Raw genomic sequence first — 16,122 nt, 5'->3', positions numbered from 1 at the left:
GTGCTTCCCTGAGCAAGGTCCTAGAAAAAGCCATTGTTGTAATGCACATAGGGTAAAACTAGCATATCATGGGAATTTAAAAGAGAAAATAAATGTTTTTAATTTTTCTTTCCTTTTGTTTTGCAGGGGCATACATTTGTTCCTGTGGTGATTTATAGCTACCAATAATCTTCCACAGTGGTTGCCTTATCTACTATTCTGGCATCTTCTGCTCTTGTTGGTAACAGAAGAAAACCATTAAACACAAAGCCAAGTGCTCAATCTCAAAGGACAGACTTCGTACAGTATGTTTTGTACAAAACTGAAAGACTTGAAGATCACAGGGGAATGTCCTTTCTCCTTACTGACTCAAAGTCACATTACTGAGGAGCATGACAAGGATTGTGCAGAAAACAGCTCTAGAGCAGCTTTGCCCATCTGCAAAGAAGTCCATGAAAAAGATGCTCATGGAAACCTTCCACAAAGGAAAACAAGCAGAAGTAGAGTGTACCTGCACACATTAACTGAAAGCATCTGCAAACTAATCTTTCCTGAGGTAAACAGATAAGGCATAATAATACTGTAATAGCATGCAATTATGAATACTAAATAAGCATTTTATGCCAGCTTTTAGGAAGTCTTTTGACTACAGAATTTGTGTTCTTACGTAGTTCTGTATAGTTTAAGTCCTCATTTCATCCTCTTCCATTCCTTCTGGATATAATTTTGCCACAATCATCTTTTTACACACCATCCCTTCCACTGTATTTCCCTATAGCTTTGCCTTGTATTGGCAGCATTCCATTCATCATTTTAATTGTTCCTTTAAAATCCATGTGTTTCTGTAGCAATTTATTTTGCTTTAGAGATGCAATTAGAGAAACTCTGCCTTGTTACCTAATTATGTAAATTATGTGGTCACCTCATCAATTCAACTAAGTGAATCCATACTGCTAAGTACATTAAAATTAAAATAGCTGTTTTCATATGCTGTGATTCTAACCTCCTGCCATACGATTTTTAAAAACCTCTGTGTTTACCACGAAGGTATTCTTACGTCTCTGCTCAACTCAACTGAAAACAGATACAGTGCACGCACAGTGATTTGCTTGAGTGGAGATAAATATGGTTTATCTCTGAGAACATGACAAATGCAGCTTCATAATATTCAACACTTGGGCTTGCCTCAAATTCTGTTGAAAGTATGAAGGAACTGGCTGTAATATATTGGGGCTACAAATGGCAAATGGCCAAGTCTGTATACTCATTTAATTACAGTTCTGTTGTTTGTACGTTCAGTGTTCCTTACCAAAAGTGCTGGAGTTTTGTTAAATCTGTTTTCAGATCTGTTTTCACAACTCTTCGTCTATTACTCTTTCACTAAAACTCTACATACATTTTTTGATAGACCCCTTTTCACCTCTGCTGCATTTACAGAAGAAATTCATCCCTTTAAACTGACCTTTCCATATATAAAGGAAAAGACTTTTAACTCAAGAATGAACTGGCAAAGAACCCTTTCTGTGGTGTTGCTGTATTGCTTCTTTAGTATATAGTAGTTGTTGGGTTTCTTAATGAAATAACCATGGGTTTTTTTTTAATTTGAAGAGTAGTATAGATATATGCAGCTATTTATTACATAATCCGATAAGCTAGTTCATCAGCTGCGACAAAAGCTTGGCAAAGTCAAGAATGTTATGACCATTTACCCCAGGAGCTACTGAAGTTCAAGATAACTGTCACTACTATTTCCAGTTATTCAAGTCATATTCATTGGAACTTTATCCAAGTATAGTAATCTGTCCTCATGCTGATTTGGAGTCCTGATCATCTTGCCAGTCCCAGTTCTCCGTAGAAGGGTTTTGCTTGCTTCAGAACATGCTTTTCATTGCTTAGATAATTTATAGTGCCTTACTTAACCATCAGTAATTAACATAATCGTTATAATTGGAAACTTTAAAACAGGGGACCACATTATGGCCCCAGTTGGTTCAGGAACTCCCCATGAAAAAGTGAGTTATGCATGGAAGTCAAGGACATAGTGCATCCAGAATAACTTTTGGTTAAATCTGAGATAGTTGTCATGGTTTAAGCCAGTCGGCAAGTCAGCCATGCAGTTTCTCCTCCCCTCCCCCCAACCTTTCTTCCCCCCACTCCTGGAGGGACGAGGAGGAGAATCAAAAGAATGCAACTCTCACGGGTTGAGATAAAAACAGTCCAGTAACTAAGGTATAACACAAATCACTACTGCTACCACCAATAATAATGATGATAAAGGAGATAACAAGGGAAGAGAATACAACACCTCACCACCCGCCGACCGATAACTCCCCCACTTCCGGGAAACTCTCAGTTCTACATCCTGGGCATGACATGCTGTGGTATGGAATACCTCTTTGGCTAGTTTGGGTCAGGTGTCCTGTCCCTGCTTCCTCCTGGCTTCCCCCCTTCCCTGGCAGAGCATGAGACTCACAAAGTCCTTGGTCAGGGTAAACATTCTGACCAGCAACTGAAAACATTGGCTTTATCAGTATTATTCCCAGGCCGAAAGTCAAAAACACAGCACTGCACCAGCTACTAAGAAGGAGAAAAAATGACTGCTACTGCTAAACCAGGACAATAGTGTAGTATGTGTTATTGTTTGATTTGCTTCTTTGGGTGTTTACAGAAATACAGATGACATTGGTAAGTAATGAATTGGAAGGTATTCCACTTACTGTACCAGTTTATACACAGACATAGTGTACATTGTGTTCATATACATGGTAGAACAGTTACTCAGTTTAGATTTTTGCTTGGAAAAAGTCTCCCAAATATACTGCCTTTCTTTCACATGATATTTTCTTTGAGTGTGCAAACTTTCCTTTTGAAATTACAGTAAGTAAAGAATGGAATAGAAAATGCTAGTTTCTTCAGAAAATGAGAACCAAAGAAAAACCATACCACAACAAGCCTCACAGCCAAATTGTGTCATGGCAGTATAGCACTAGTCTATGACCCTGTCTTTATGGGAAGCTTGAATTTCAAGTGATCAGAAACTACATACAGAAGACAGCTTTACTGGCCCCAGCAATTTGAAATATGCATATTTGGACAGTATTCTGTCTCTTCCAATTAGGAACTACAGGAAGAATATGGAACCATGGCATTGAGGTAATTTAAGATAAATAAATCTCCATGATACCCTAAAAGGTCTTTTATTATGGAATCCTTTTACAAAGGTTATCTACAGTGACTAGATTTTCATCTGGAGGATATTTAGTTTTGCAGCATACATAGACAAAATTATTATTTTGTACACATACAAAATAAATTATTCTAATATTGTTTTGAAATGCTGTAGTCTTGAAATAAGAAAAGGAGGTAATCTGAAGCAGAGAATGCTGTATTGATCTTTTATAGCTGCGTTTGAAACTCTGTTACCTTTTGCAGTTTCAATCTTTGCACTTCTGAAAATTGTCCTGAAAAAATAAATTAACTCTTAATATTCCAAGAAAAGTTACTATGTAGAAGACCTACTTTTTACTGTTTTGTTCTGGGCATAATGCAGAATATGACCATCTTTTCTGTTAGAATCATAGAATAGTTAGGGTTGGAAAGGACCTTAAGGTCATCAAGTTCCAACCCCCCTGCCATGGGCAGGGACACCACACACTAAACCATGTCACCTAAGTCTCTGTCCAACCTGGCCTTGAACACTGCCAGGGACAGAGCATTCACAACTTCTCTGGGCAACCTCTTCTAGTGCCTCACAACCCTCACAGTAAAGAACTTGGGATATTAGTCCCAAGGACAGTGAAGTAATTCTTCTCTGTATAAAAATGGTATGATTAAATTTTCAGCAATTACATTTAATCAACATACCTTTTTTTATTCCCCAGTTTGAAAGACTAAATCTTGCACTTCAGAGGACGCTTGCAAAACACAAAATAAAAGAAACCAGGTATGTATGTGTAATGGGTTTGCAATTCACTTCACTGCAAAATTGTTTTGCAGAGAGTTCATAAGGGCTGGAGTGGTAATTGGGAATCGGGATTCAGGAATCTGTTTTCAATGATCCTGTCCTGCTGGTGTGTAACATTTCATGTAATGTAAGTTAATAATGATTTTATTTTAAAAATACAAACATATCACTCGTAAAGTTGACTTAATGAGCAAATTTAGCCATTTGTGCAGGGAGACAAGCAACGACTGAAAAATGAGCAAGTGTTTTGGAGGAAGTCAGAGACTACTCAGGCATAAATGGAAAGGTAGATGTGCTTGTATATAGATCTATCCCAATGCTTCTAAGATCCCAGAAAAAGATTTTTAAATGCAGACAGTTAACATTAAAAAAATATTGGCTTCTGAACAATGATGTGCTACACATACTGACATACATGTTTTCACTGGGCTCACTTGGCTTCTTGTTTCAGTTTCTGAGGAACTCAGCTTGATTTTCAGCACTCCTTAGTACTAACCCAGTATTAATCATCTGAGCCTCATAGGGAGTGAGAACTTCTTAGCATCTTGTTACACACTGAGGATTCAATTTATTGAATGGAAAAAAATAAGAAATGGAGAAAAAAACGAGGTTGAAAACTACACTATTGCTCCCCATGATAAGAATAGAGAATTGCAATGTATCTTTTAAATTATACTTGATATTTTCAAAGCAGTTTACATGCATATACTGAACCAAAGATAGCTGGTCATATGTGCATTGCAGTTGCTGACTGGCATATTGTTATGAATGTTTTCCCTTAATAAATAATTATATTATTATATTATATAAATAATTGTTAATTATGTGTTGCTTCCTGGCATATTAGTTTGAAACCTAAAAGTATTGTGCTATTCTGAATGATGTAATAATGCAGATGTAAAACAGATCGAAATATCTGTATTGCTTTTGCACATAAATACATCAATGATATTTCAAATGAAGAAATCCGGAAAGCATATACCAAAAGCTTATTGCTTATATGCAGGTTAATCTAAGCTACATGTTCTTCTCATCATTGTGGGTTAGGTATTCAGGTAGATGTTTATTGACCTCAGAGGCTGCAGTTTTGTATCACAGAATCTGAATTACTACCAATGAACAAATAATTTTGAAGTTTATAGATATTACTGGTATTTCCTCTCAAAACAGAAATGTCCTCTCATCTCTTTTGAATTGAATGCAATGTAATTAAAATAAATGCTTGAATATAAATTCTAATTATATTATAAAATGTGTTATGAAATTTAGTTATGGCTTCAAGCAAAAAACCTTAACCAAGTGAAAAAACAGGATTGTTGCAACCTAAGAGTTTTTAATCAATGATGGGCCATAGCATTTGGCCTCAATCCGTATCTGAGCTCAAACCACTAAGACTTTAACTTATCACAAATACGCAGGATAATCTAAGATCCTACCAAGACCCTATTTTGAATTAATGAATAACTGCCTATTTGTTCAGCAAGGCTTAGTTGATACACATTAAAGACAGGGTAGGTAACTTCCATTACTTCCTATTTTTTACAAGGTTCATCTTGACTTTTCATAGTATTTATTTATATTTTTATGATCTTTACAGAAAAACTGGGGATAGAGAAGATTTTGAAAAAATAATCAGTGATCACGCTAATGCAGCAGGTAATATAAGCTCATTTAATAATATATATATAAAAACATATATATGTTATTGTCCTGGTTTCAGCTGTTATGTATGTAAAATAACATACGTATATATAAATTAGGGTTGCTACTAAGAAATAATTTCCTCCATGTAAGGGCTGCAGTGATGCTGGCAACACAGAGGCTAAACTGTGATCTCTGCAACTAACAGTTCAGAGTGTCAAAATTTGAGCTAAACAGATGAGTTTCTCAAGTTTGAAATGTCATAGAATCATCTTCCCCTAAAACCCAACACCTAGAGGGAGTTGAAACATATGTTCAGTAATAAGTTACAGTCTTACACTGATCATTGTCTTCTGCAGGACTGTAGTCTGTTGGAAGAGAACTGCTGTAATTTGCAATATGGAACTCTCTGGCTACATCTGTAATAGTAAATTAACATTTCCAGGAAACGGAAACATGTTTTTTTGTACACTTGAAGTGTTAAGCTGGTCCTGGCATGCAGTTGGCCTGTGACAGATAACACTTTTCCAAATGAGTCCCAGTAACAGTTGAGGAGTTGGAACATTTCCAGCCATCAGTCTGCTTGCAGCTGTGCTGTTAAAACAAATTTTCTAGCAAAGATGTGAGCTGTGCTATGCCAACTGGTCTCAGTGTCCTGGAGTATTCCTAGGGTCATTTAATTTATGGGATCAGGCATAGTACTTACATCTGTGTGGGTGCACAGATCCTATTTTATTCATCCTTTGTGTTCTTATTTTAAGTTTTTAAATTCTTATTTTACTTCTTTATATTGAGCTAAGGGAACTGGGTTAAATCCTGTGCCAAAATGTGCATTAATTCTGTCTACATCTCTACAAAGAACATGAGCCTTGGATCTTTCCAAACTACAGCCTATTGTCTCCGTGTTGTCCGGACACCACGAGTATGTCTTTGGTTACAACAGGACTCCTAAATGAGAGGGCCCTCAGGTGACCTTGCTGGATCAAGGAAGGATATTGCTAATTTGATTTGGTCTAGTGGAAGTTAGGCTGAAATTCAGTGTGATGAGTGCAGTTCTGACTAAAATGTGATTCCATGCAGGTGTTCCTGTGGAGACTCTACGGGAATCTCTTGGTGAAGAGCTATTCAAAATATGCTATGAAGAGGATGAACACATATTAGGTGTTATTGGAGGAACCCTTAAGGACTTCTTGAACAGTTTCACCACTCTGCTGAAGCAGAGTGGCCACAGCCAAGAAGCAGGAAGAAAGGACAGACTTGAAGATGCTTCCATATTATGCCTGGAGAAAGATCAGGACTTCTTAAATGTGTATTATTTCTTTCCTAAGAAAATCACAAGTCTTATTCTATCTGGTATTATTAAAGCGGCAGCTCATGTTTTATATGAAACTGAGGTGGAAGTGATGCTCATGCCTCCTTGTTTCCATAATGACTGCACTGAGTTTGCTAATCAGCCTTATTTGCTGTACTCTATACAAGTCAAAAGTACAAAACCTTCCTTATCTCCATGTAAACCGCAGTCTTCACTTGTGATTCCTGCCTCTATGTTCTGTAAGACTTTCCCATTTCATTTTATGTTCGACAAGGATATGTCAGTTCTTCAGATTGGAAATGGGATAAAAAGACTTTTGACCAGGAGAGAACTTCAAGCTAAGCCCAATTTTGAAGAGTATTTTGAAATTCTTACCCCGAAAGTAAGCTGCACTTTTAGTGGGATAATGACAATGCTAAATATGCAGTTTACTGTACGAGTCAGAAGATGGGATAATACTGATATGAAATCATCCATGGTAAGAGACTTTTTATAATCATTACTTCTGTGAGAAATTTGGTTTCTTCAGGTAAGAGTGAAAATAGCCGCTATACATGGTGCACTTTGCATTGTTTACATACAATACAGCTGAAGAACAGTGATTTATTGAGAGCCGTAATGTAATTCAGCTTCTGAAGCCAATATTCACTCAAACCTCTGCTTTAGGACAAGTAAAATCTGACTGTTAACTTGATTTTATATTAAAAAAAAAAAAGAGATTTAAGTAAATTCAGAGAAAGCAAATGACAGGCTATGCTGTTGAGAATAAGGGCATTTCCAACACAAAGGCAGTAGCAGGGAAGGCTTTCCCAAAGTGCCCCTCAATCATGTGGAAACAACAACTCTATGATCTGAGGAAAGATGTAGACATTTCTTGTGCTCATTCAGCCTTTGGTATTTTGGCAGCTTTGATATTTTGATGTTTTCATCAGATGCAATCACCAAAGGTCCCACTTAGTTTCAGCTGATGGGATTACTTGCGGTCTGCTGAAGCTGGGTCTGTGGCAAATGACCTGGGACAGTAAAAATATTGAATATTCAATGACTGCTTTTATTCATCACTGTCTTTCAGCTGTATTCCAGCTTATATACACCTGAGGTACTCCAGGATGAATTAGCTGTTCAGCCTCAGCACTCCAAGAATTTAAATGAAGAACAGTAATAAAGGTTTCACTCAGTTATTACTGAAGTGGGAAAAAAATGTAGCACTGAACAGCTACTTCATCTCAGATCCATTTCTGCACTAAGCAACAGTTTAATGATTACAGGGGGTAGTAGACTCTGAGTTGCTTTTGCATGTATTTACATCTGCAAATCTCTATTAGCATGTAACAGGTTTTCTTGAAAAAATGATCTTTCAAGCAATGTTAAGCAGAGCTTTGCAGCACCTTGCACATTACACAACTGAATACAGAAGGGACATATAAACACTTCACACAAAATATTTTGATTTTTTTAGATTATTAAAATGGGGTATTTCTGCCATTTATGCCTTTAGTTTTAAATTGCAGTGAGTACTGAACATCCTGTGATAAAATTGAAGCAGATTTTCTCACTGTATCTTACAAAGAAAGTAGTGCATATATGAAACTACTAGAGATACTAGCAGAAATTGAGAGGCCACTATAGTCATTAACAGTTTATCAGCTGATGAAAATGCACAACATTCTTTTTGCTTTTCTTTCCTTCCTAAGCTAAAACTGATACTGATGCTCAAACACAATTAGCTGTTTATCTTTAAGTTGTGGTCTTAACTTTTGTACCAGAAGGCTCAAGCAAAATAAACTTACTTGATAGCCCTATGATTTAGCACCCTATGTTTTCTCTTAAGCAACTAACTGAAAATATAAGGACTATGGACCAGTCTCATTTTCCTAGGTTTAAGACAAATGTATTTCTTCTAAAACGTCTTGCTTCTAAACCACTGCCATGCATGTTTTGCGTGAATTCTTGTTTCTTTAACTGTTTCAGGTAATGGATCTTAAAGGCCAGATGATCTATATTTTTGAATCCAGTGCCATCCTATTCTTAGGATCTCCTTGTGTAGATAGACTAGAAGATTTTACAGGACGTGGATTGTACCTCTCAGATATTCCCATTCACAATGCATTGAGAGATGTTGTTCTGATAGGGGAGCAGGCCAGAGCTCAGGATGGACTGAAGAAGAGGTTAGGAAAGCTAAAGGCAACTCTTGAGCAGGCCCATCAAGCCCTTGAAGAAGAAAAGAAGAAGACTGTAGATCTTCTGTTTTCAATTTTTCCTGGAGAAGTTGCTCAGCAGCTGTGGCAGGGACAAGTTGTGCAAGCCAAGAAATTTAGTAATGTCACAATGCTTTTCTCTGACATTGTGGGATTCACTGCCATCTGTTCCCAGTGCTCACCTATGCAGGTTATCACCATGCTTAATGAGCTGTATACTCGCTTTGATTACCAATGTGGAGAGCTAGATGTCTACAAGGTACACAATTTGTTTCAATTCTATGGGGTTCTAGGGCAGAAAGGGAAATGGAAGACTAAACTGGACAAAGGACAATAGAAGTCCAAAAATTATTTCCCCTAACCTTCATTATAAAAAAAATATTACTAGTTATAATAAAAAAAAATAATCAACAGAATCAGCCGTTAAAGGAAAGTATTTTAGCAAACAATAAATACAAATTGTGCAATTTTTCCTTTTGAATGATATTGCAGGATTTGGGCAGGGCTTAAATCAGCAGAACAAATAAGACTCAGTCAATATGTAGGTACAATTCTTACTCAAGCTACAAACTATTCCGTTACATGTCACAGTGTAACAGTAAGGAACAAAGACAGAGCCTTGGGTGACACAGTTTAGTGGGAGGTGTCCCTGCCCATGGCAGGAGGGTTGGAACTAGATGATCTTAAGGTCCTTTCCAACCCTAACTATTCTATGACTCTATGATCCTATGCCTGTTTTAGGTTGAGACTATTGGAGATGCCTACTGTGTCGCTGGAGGTTTACACAAAGAAAGTGAAACACATGCTGTTCAAATAGCACTGATGGCCCTGAAGATGATGGAGCTGTCAGATGAGGTGGTGTCTCCCCATGGAGAGCCTATCAAGGTCATATATTTTACTCTTATTTTATATGGTTAAAGTGGGCATTTTTGTTCGTTTATTTGCTTTTTGGGTTTTTGTCTTGAGGAAGTTTTTTGTCATTGCATTAACTCAGATTTGGGAATCAGTACAACTGGAGAAGCTGATGTTTTCAGTTACATGAATTAAAGTTTTGTGAAAAGGTAAAGATGAAACAAAGATCTGAAAATCAATCCAAAAAACTTGAATGAAGTGAAATTAACAGGTGCACACTGACATGCTGAAGTTTTTCTCTCATTAGCAATAAGTTTTCAAGTGGCATGGAATATTCTGTTACATTTTCTAATAAGGAGACTAATCCTCTCTCAGAATTAGACCCAATGAGAACATCTAAGTCTTGAGATAACAGGTATAAAGATGAATCATCAAAGACCTGTTCTGATTGCACTAATCCACACATCTTTAAAGGATTCTGTTGCTGATCTTGTTTTATAGTCAGATACTGAGCCACTAGTACAAGGTAATGGTGTTAATGCTGTCAAAGCAAATGTTAGTTTCAGTGGTAGTTACATTTGTGGCTTCCTTTCAATGAAGACGTACACATCTACTGAACTTTTGATGTAGGTTTGCCTCTCACTGAGAAAGAGAAAGGCCATATGCATAATAAATGATGTGGACATTCTCCTAAGTTAAAACATCCTGCAATAGGGTCCTATTATTTTTAATACAGGTGTCTCAGTTCATTATGTCTTTCATTCATTTGCTCATTTTTAACATTTATCTGTTCATTTGTTCATTTAGAAAACTTCAGGCTTCTTTGATTTTAGGTTGAGGAATATTTGTGTTCCGAGACAAAGAAAATTATTATTAAGAGGATCACACACTCTACATCTATCACAGAGAACAGCAGTATTATATTATAAATAAATGTTGTTCTTTCTGTATTTCACAATATCAAATTAAGTTAAGCTTAAAAAATCTGGAAACATCTTGACAATATTATAATATGTTTATAATTTCCACGCAAATGCTACCTCTATAATTTTGAATGAGGAATGCTATTACATTTTTTAATAAAATAGGGAGAAAAAAATTGTATAAGTACTTACTAGAAGCTTCGTAAAGAAAACTGAATCTTTCTGGTTTTAACAAAAGCATGCATCTATTTTAATGAAATGCATTATGAAAGCATTAGTTGTTTTGCAAAGCACAAAATATGTCACAGAGTCTACTGTCATTTTATGTATCAGTTGTCAAAGAAAAAGGCGTGACTGCAAACTACTTTAAATCAGACTTGTATATCGATGTACATTATTACAGCTATCTTTGCTGTGTGGGTGGATTTTGCTTTTGTTCCAGCCTTTTTTGCTTTTCTACTTAAAATTAGAAATTGTGAATTCTTCATAATGATATGTCTCTTGGTATGTAAATGTAGCACACGTAGTAGATGTGCAAGCTTCCTGACATCTCGCCATTATTGTGTCAGAGTGCTATTCTGAAGAAAATGTCTACATCTTTATAATGCACATAAGAAAAGGAGCACGTCTCAAAAAAAGGAACCTAAAAACACAGAAAGTAGCACCAGCTAAGCAAAACTCAAAAATCTGAGTATGAGTTACAAAGAAGAGGTATCAAAATGTTTCAACTACTGTGTAATTGATTAATTATCAAAAGTCCGTACTCTGGGATTGGAATTCACTATTTGTGTGAGCTTGTCAATAGAGCTCAGTTGGAACTACGGCACATATATATTGTCCTTACTATTCCCTAAGATTTGTCTTTCTGACCTTAACAGTGAAGCAAGTACTATTCATTAGCTGTCACTGGTTTAACAACATTGTATCATGTAATTTCTCCCAGGAAAGCATCCAAGTATTATAGTAATTCCTACTGATGTTTCCAGATCAATATACTGCCACAGAGACCAGCATTATCACAGTCATATCAGGTGAAGGATTACATAATATAAATGCAAAAAGCAAGGTAAACTTCAAGTTGTTTCCTCTCCACAAGCAGTGGTGGGCAGAATACAGATATTTTAAGGAGACTGTACTAGCTCAATGTATGTTAGTAGCTCATTATATTTTTTAATAGAGGATGGATTTATAAAACTGACTTTAACCATTTTATTTTGCTTAATAATGCTATTTTATGTCTTTTATTTAAAGATGCGCATTGGCCTTCATTCCGGATCTGTCTTTGCTGGAGTTGTTGGAGTTAAAATGCCCCGTTATTGCCTTTTTGGAAACAATGTAACCCTTGCCAATAAGTTTGAATCTTGCAGTATACCTAGAAAAATTAATGTCAGCCCAACAACTTACAGGTACAGTGCTCCATATCTGTAAAATGACCATCTGAAGTTGTTACTGTAATAGTTCATTATCTTCCTGCTCTTCTCCCCCCACCCCGAAGTACTGCTGTTTGTTTTCCTTTTTCTCTTTTTCTCTGATTGCTCATGAATGCACCATGGTTATTTTTAGTCAGAATGCAACCAGCAGCACCAAGAAAAAAGGTGAAACAAAAGCTGATACTTTTTTATTTTTTGACATTATATTTAAAGTAAATGGACTGTCTGGGCCACTTTTCTTCTTATGCTGCAGCTGCATACCTCTTGCCTTGCTTTTTTCCCCTCTCATAATAGTTGGCTCCTTTTTGAGCTCTGTAGCTTTCAGTGTGAACTGAATGCCAAACTAGCTGCAGGTGCCCTTGAGAAAACAACCTAGCTGAAGAACTGTTAAATATAACCCTACACATTTTCATTCTCTTTTAGTCAGGGAAGATGAATTAATAGGTTGCAATGAATCAATCAAACTAATGGCTTAGTTTATAAGGGTCTTGATCTCAACTGAGTTTAAACTTTTTAGTATGGACCTTCAGCTGTACTGTTTTTCATAGAATCATAGAATGGTTTGGATTGAAAGGGACCTTAAAGATCATCTAGTTCCAAACACGCTGCCGTGAGCAAGGGCACCCTCCACTAAACCAGGTTGCTCACAGCCCCATCCAGTGTGTTCTTGAACACTTCCAGGGATGGGGCAGCAACAGCTTCTGCCAGCTGTGGCAGACACAACTACTCCAGTGGGTCACCACGCTCACAGTGAAGAACTTCTTCCTAATATCTTATCTAAACCTTTCAGTTTAAAGCCATTCTCCCTTGTCCTGTCACTACATGCCCACTGAGATCAGAAATTTTTAGTAATGTGTACTATGTAATTATGCAGACAGCTAGCAGGCTCTCCCATGGGAAATACAGCATCTTTCCTTTAGACACTTTGTCCACACATCACATGCCTATAACTTGTGGCATAAGTAGGTTTCTGCATGTCTGCATATTAATCTCAAGAGAACAGTTGAAATTAGTGTACTGTTGAAATTCATTCTCTTGAGTCCCTAGAAAATAGAAAATTATTATTATACTATTATTATACTATTACACTATTATTATTGTGGTATGTTTTGTGTTTTTCCCTGAACAAATGCTGTGTTAACTTCCTTGTTTAGTGGGGTTTTTTTCATTTTGATTCCTTCACCAGTTCTAAACACATATTGAAAGCATTATGACACCTTGCACAGTTCCTGTATATTGCAGTAACTGTTTGGAAACTTAGATACCAGATACGGGCATCTTATGTTGTGGGTATGTTACATAAGTTATGGGTAACTTAGACACCAGTCATGGGTATTTATCCCTACAGATTAACAATTTGTGTTTCAGATATAGAATACCACTGGGTTTACTGGATGTATGTGTTTAAAAGCAGAATTATTAGAACTGGCAAGAGGATCTGAATAGTTTAGTTAAAAAGCTTTTCAGTATTTCTTTAGTTGAAACATTAATTATGGTGCCAGTTTATGTGCAAATGTGAGCTAGCTTTCTGTATCAAATAATTTTTGAAAATATTTACAACAAACAGCACCTATGTGGAAAGCATTGACAAGACAAAAAGAAGAGGCAATATTCCTGTTTGTGCTGGTACATAAGTTAATAGGCTATCAAGGTTACCAAGTAAATGGGGGGGTGGGGGGTGGTGAGGTGGTGGTGGTTATATTTTCAGTAAATAACATATAAATATTAAATTAGATTCTGCCCTGACTTTCATGAAGGATTTACTGAATGTCTGTACTTGTAGTAACAGTTAGTGACTGATTCATTTTTAATCAAGAGGATTTGTCTTTATTCTAGGTTGTTAAAGGAATATCCAGGTTTTGTGTTCACACCTCGCTCAAGAGAAGAGCTTCCACCTAATTTTCCCAGTGATATCCCTGGAATTTGCTATTTTCTGGATGCTTACATTCAAGAAGCAAGCTCACAGACTTGGTTTCCAAAAAGAGATATGGGAGATGGCAATGCCAATTTTTTGGGTGAGGAAACAGGAATAGACTAAATTGTATATTCGCAAGTGTATAAAATAAATGTATAAATATTTTGATTTTTTTTTAATAAATTGAAAATTTTTAAAAATGTATGAAACATGAAAGCACTTTAGGTTGTTAACACCTGAAAGCCAGTATTAAAATTTCAGGAAGTATGTCACTGACTACTTTTTATTTTTCCTTTGCATAAGGAAGATAGTCACTATAATAATATTGCAACTTCACTGTTGAAAGTGCTACTAAAAACTACATTTTTCCCTGTGGTAATTTGTAAGTGCTGTGTAACAACTCTATTGGTTTTCTCTGTGCTGAGGATTCTAGATGTATTGTACATGCAGTGTGTCAGGAAATGTAATGTGCAAGTGATGCAGCCACATGCAGTGTTGTGAGCTGGTGCTTATCAGTGACTATTCAAATGTATTTTCTTAGTGATTCCATAAGAAAATATCCATTAAAATATTGTCATTGCTATTACATACTCCTTCCAGTGCATCTTTTGGGCCCCATCCTAGAAGCTGCTGACATCTAACACTGATCAGAGTCAATATGTTGAGGGTGCTCAGCATCTTCTGGATCAGGCTGCTAATTGTAGCTAATACATATATATACACACACAGCAGAGTTGCTGCTTACTGTTTCATGAACTTTGTGTATAAAATGAATATAGATTAAACCACTGTATAATCATACTAAAGTTTCTGTAATCATCAAACAATATTTTAGTTCTTGGGGTTTTTAAAATACTTAAAAAAATAATATCCACTTGCTATTATGTATTAGAGCAATAAATGGTTTCTTTTTGTTGTAATTTAAATTTGAAATGCTTAAAAAAAATGTAATAAAACATGCTTTGGAGTGTTTACTTCGAAAGGAAATTCTAGTGGGTCTGTATAAAATGGAACAGAAGCACACTAGTTTAAAGCTATGAGCCTTATTCAAGGACAGCAATGTGGGTATGACATGTTATTGAAATGCTTATGGTATACTTACTTTAAAGATGCCAGGGAAATCTACAGGTAAACAGAAATGCTTTAAAACATACGAACACGTATTGCAAGCACGGAACGTGAGTGGAGAACTCTCAAGGGTCTGCCTCAAGAACAGGCAGAGTAGAGTTAGTTACAAGTTCTGAGTTTAGGATTCTGCCTCTCAGACTAGCAGATCCATCTGCACAGAAATTTCTCAGATTCCAGCTGCAGGGTGAGGAACTGCACTGCTTACATACATACAAATATTTCCAGTAATTTCAAATATTATTAGTTATTATTCTAACCTCTTAAACTCTTGGGTTCAGGCATATCAAGCCATAAAAGTCTTTCTTCAAGCTAGTTGCCGCTTAATCAGATTTTGCTGTCTGTGTATTTACAGGGAGCAATTACATTAGACTAAGGTGCCGTTCTGTTCATTTTCTGAACTTGTCTGGTTCATTCTGAAGCTCAGTATACTGTTTTATGTCAGTTTCTTATTTAAGTGTTTATCTGAGTAGAAACTCATGCAGAACATGTACCATGTCATACAGGACAGGTACCATGAGAGCCTTGGGAAAAATTCTGATAATGAACTAGCACAAAGAACATTTTAAAAGAATATTTTAATTCAGATTTCCTGTAATCACCATTTGAACAAAACTTGAAACATTGCATCCTGCTATTGCTTGAGGTCTCCTATATCCATCCAACACACTTAGAAATAATTCTGTGACACAAAAATGGAACCTGAAAATCTATATATCATATATATACCCATCTCTCTCTTGCACACACCATATATATACATGCACATTACAAGCAGATGTA

The 16,122-nt window shown here is 36.2% G+C and overlaps 1 protein-coding gene across 1 annotated transcript; it reads left to right on the top strand.

Moving 5' to 3' along the window:
- Window positions 1–286: 286 nt before the first annotated feature.
- On the top strand, window positions 287–14,337 carry GUCY1A1 (guanylate cyclase 1 soluble subunit alpha 1; the record flags this gene model as incomplete). Its single annotated transcript, XM_080632506.1, has 8 exons — window positions 287–535; window positions 3,861–3,922; window positions 5,541–5,599; window positions 6,665–7,374; window positions 8,868–9,353; window positions 9,836–9,979; window positions 12,121–12,275; window positions 14,136–14,337. 8 exons carry the CDS (start codon window positions 287–289, stop codon window positions 14,335–14,337), a joined length of 2,067 nt encoding a protein of 688 aa, XP_080488632.1.
- Between the last annotated feature and the right edge of the window lie 1,785 nt (window positions 14,338–16,122).

Source organism: Psittacula echo (genome assembly GCF_963264785.1).
Source record: "Psittacula echo genome assembly, chromosome: 1".
Classification (NCBI taxonomy): Eukaryota; Metazoa; Chordata; class Aves; order Psittaciformes; family Psittacidae; genus Psittacula; species Psittacula echo.
Note: the sequence above shows the minus strand (reverse complement) of the source record. Positions and strands in the feature narration are given on the sequence as shown.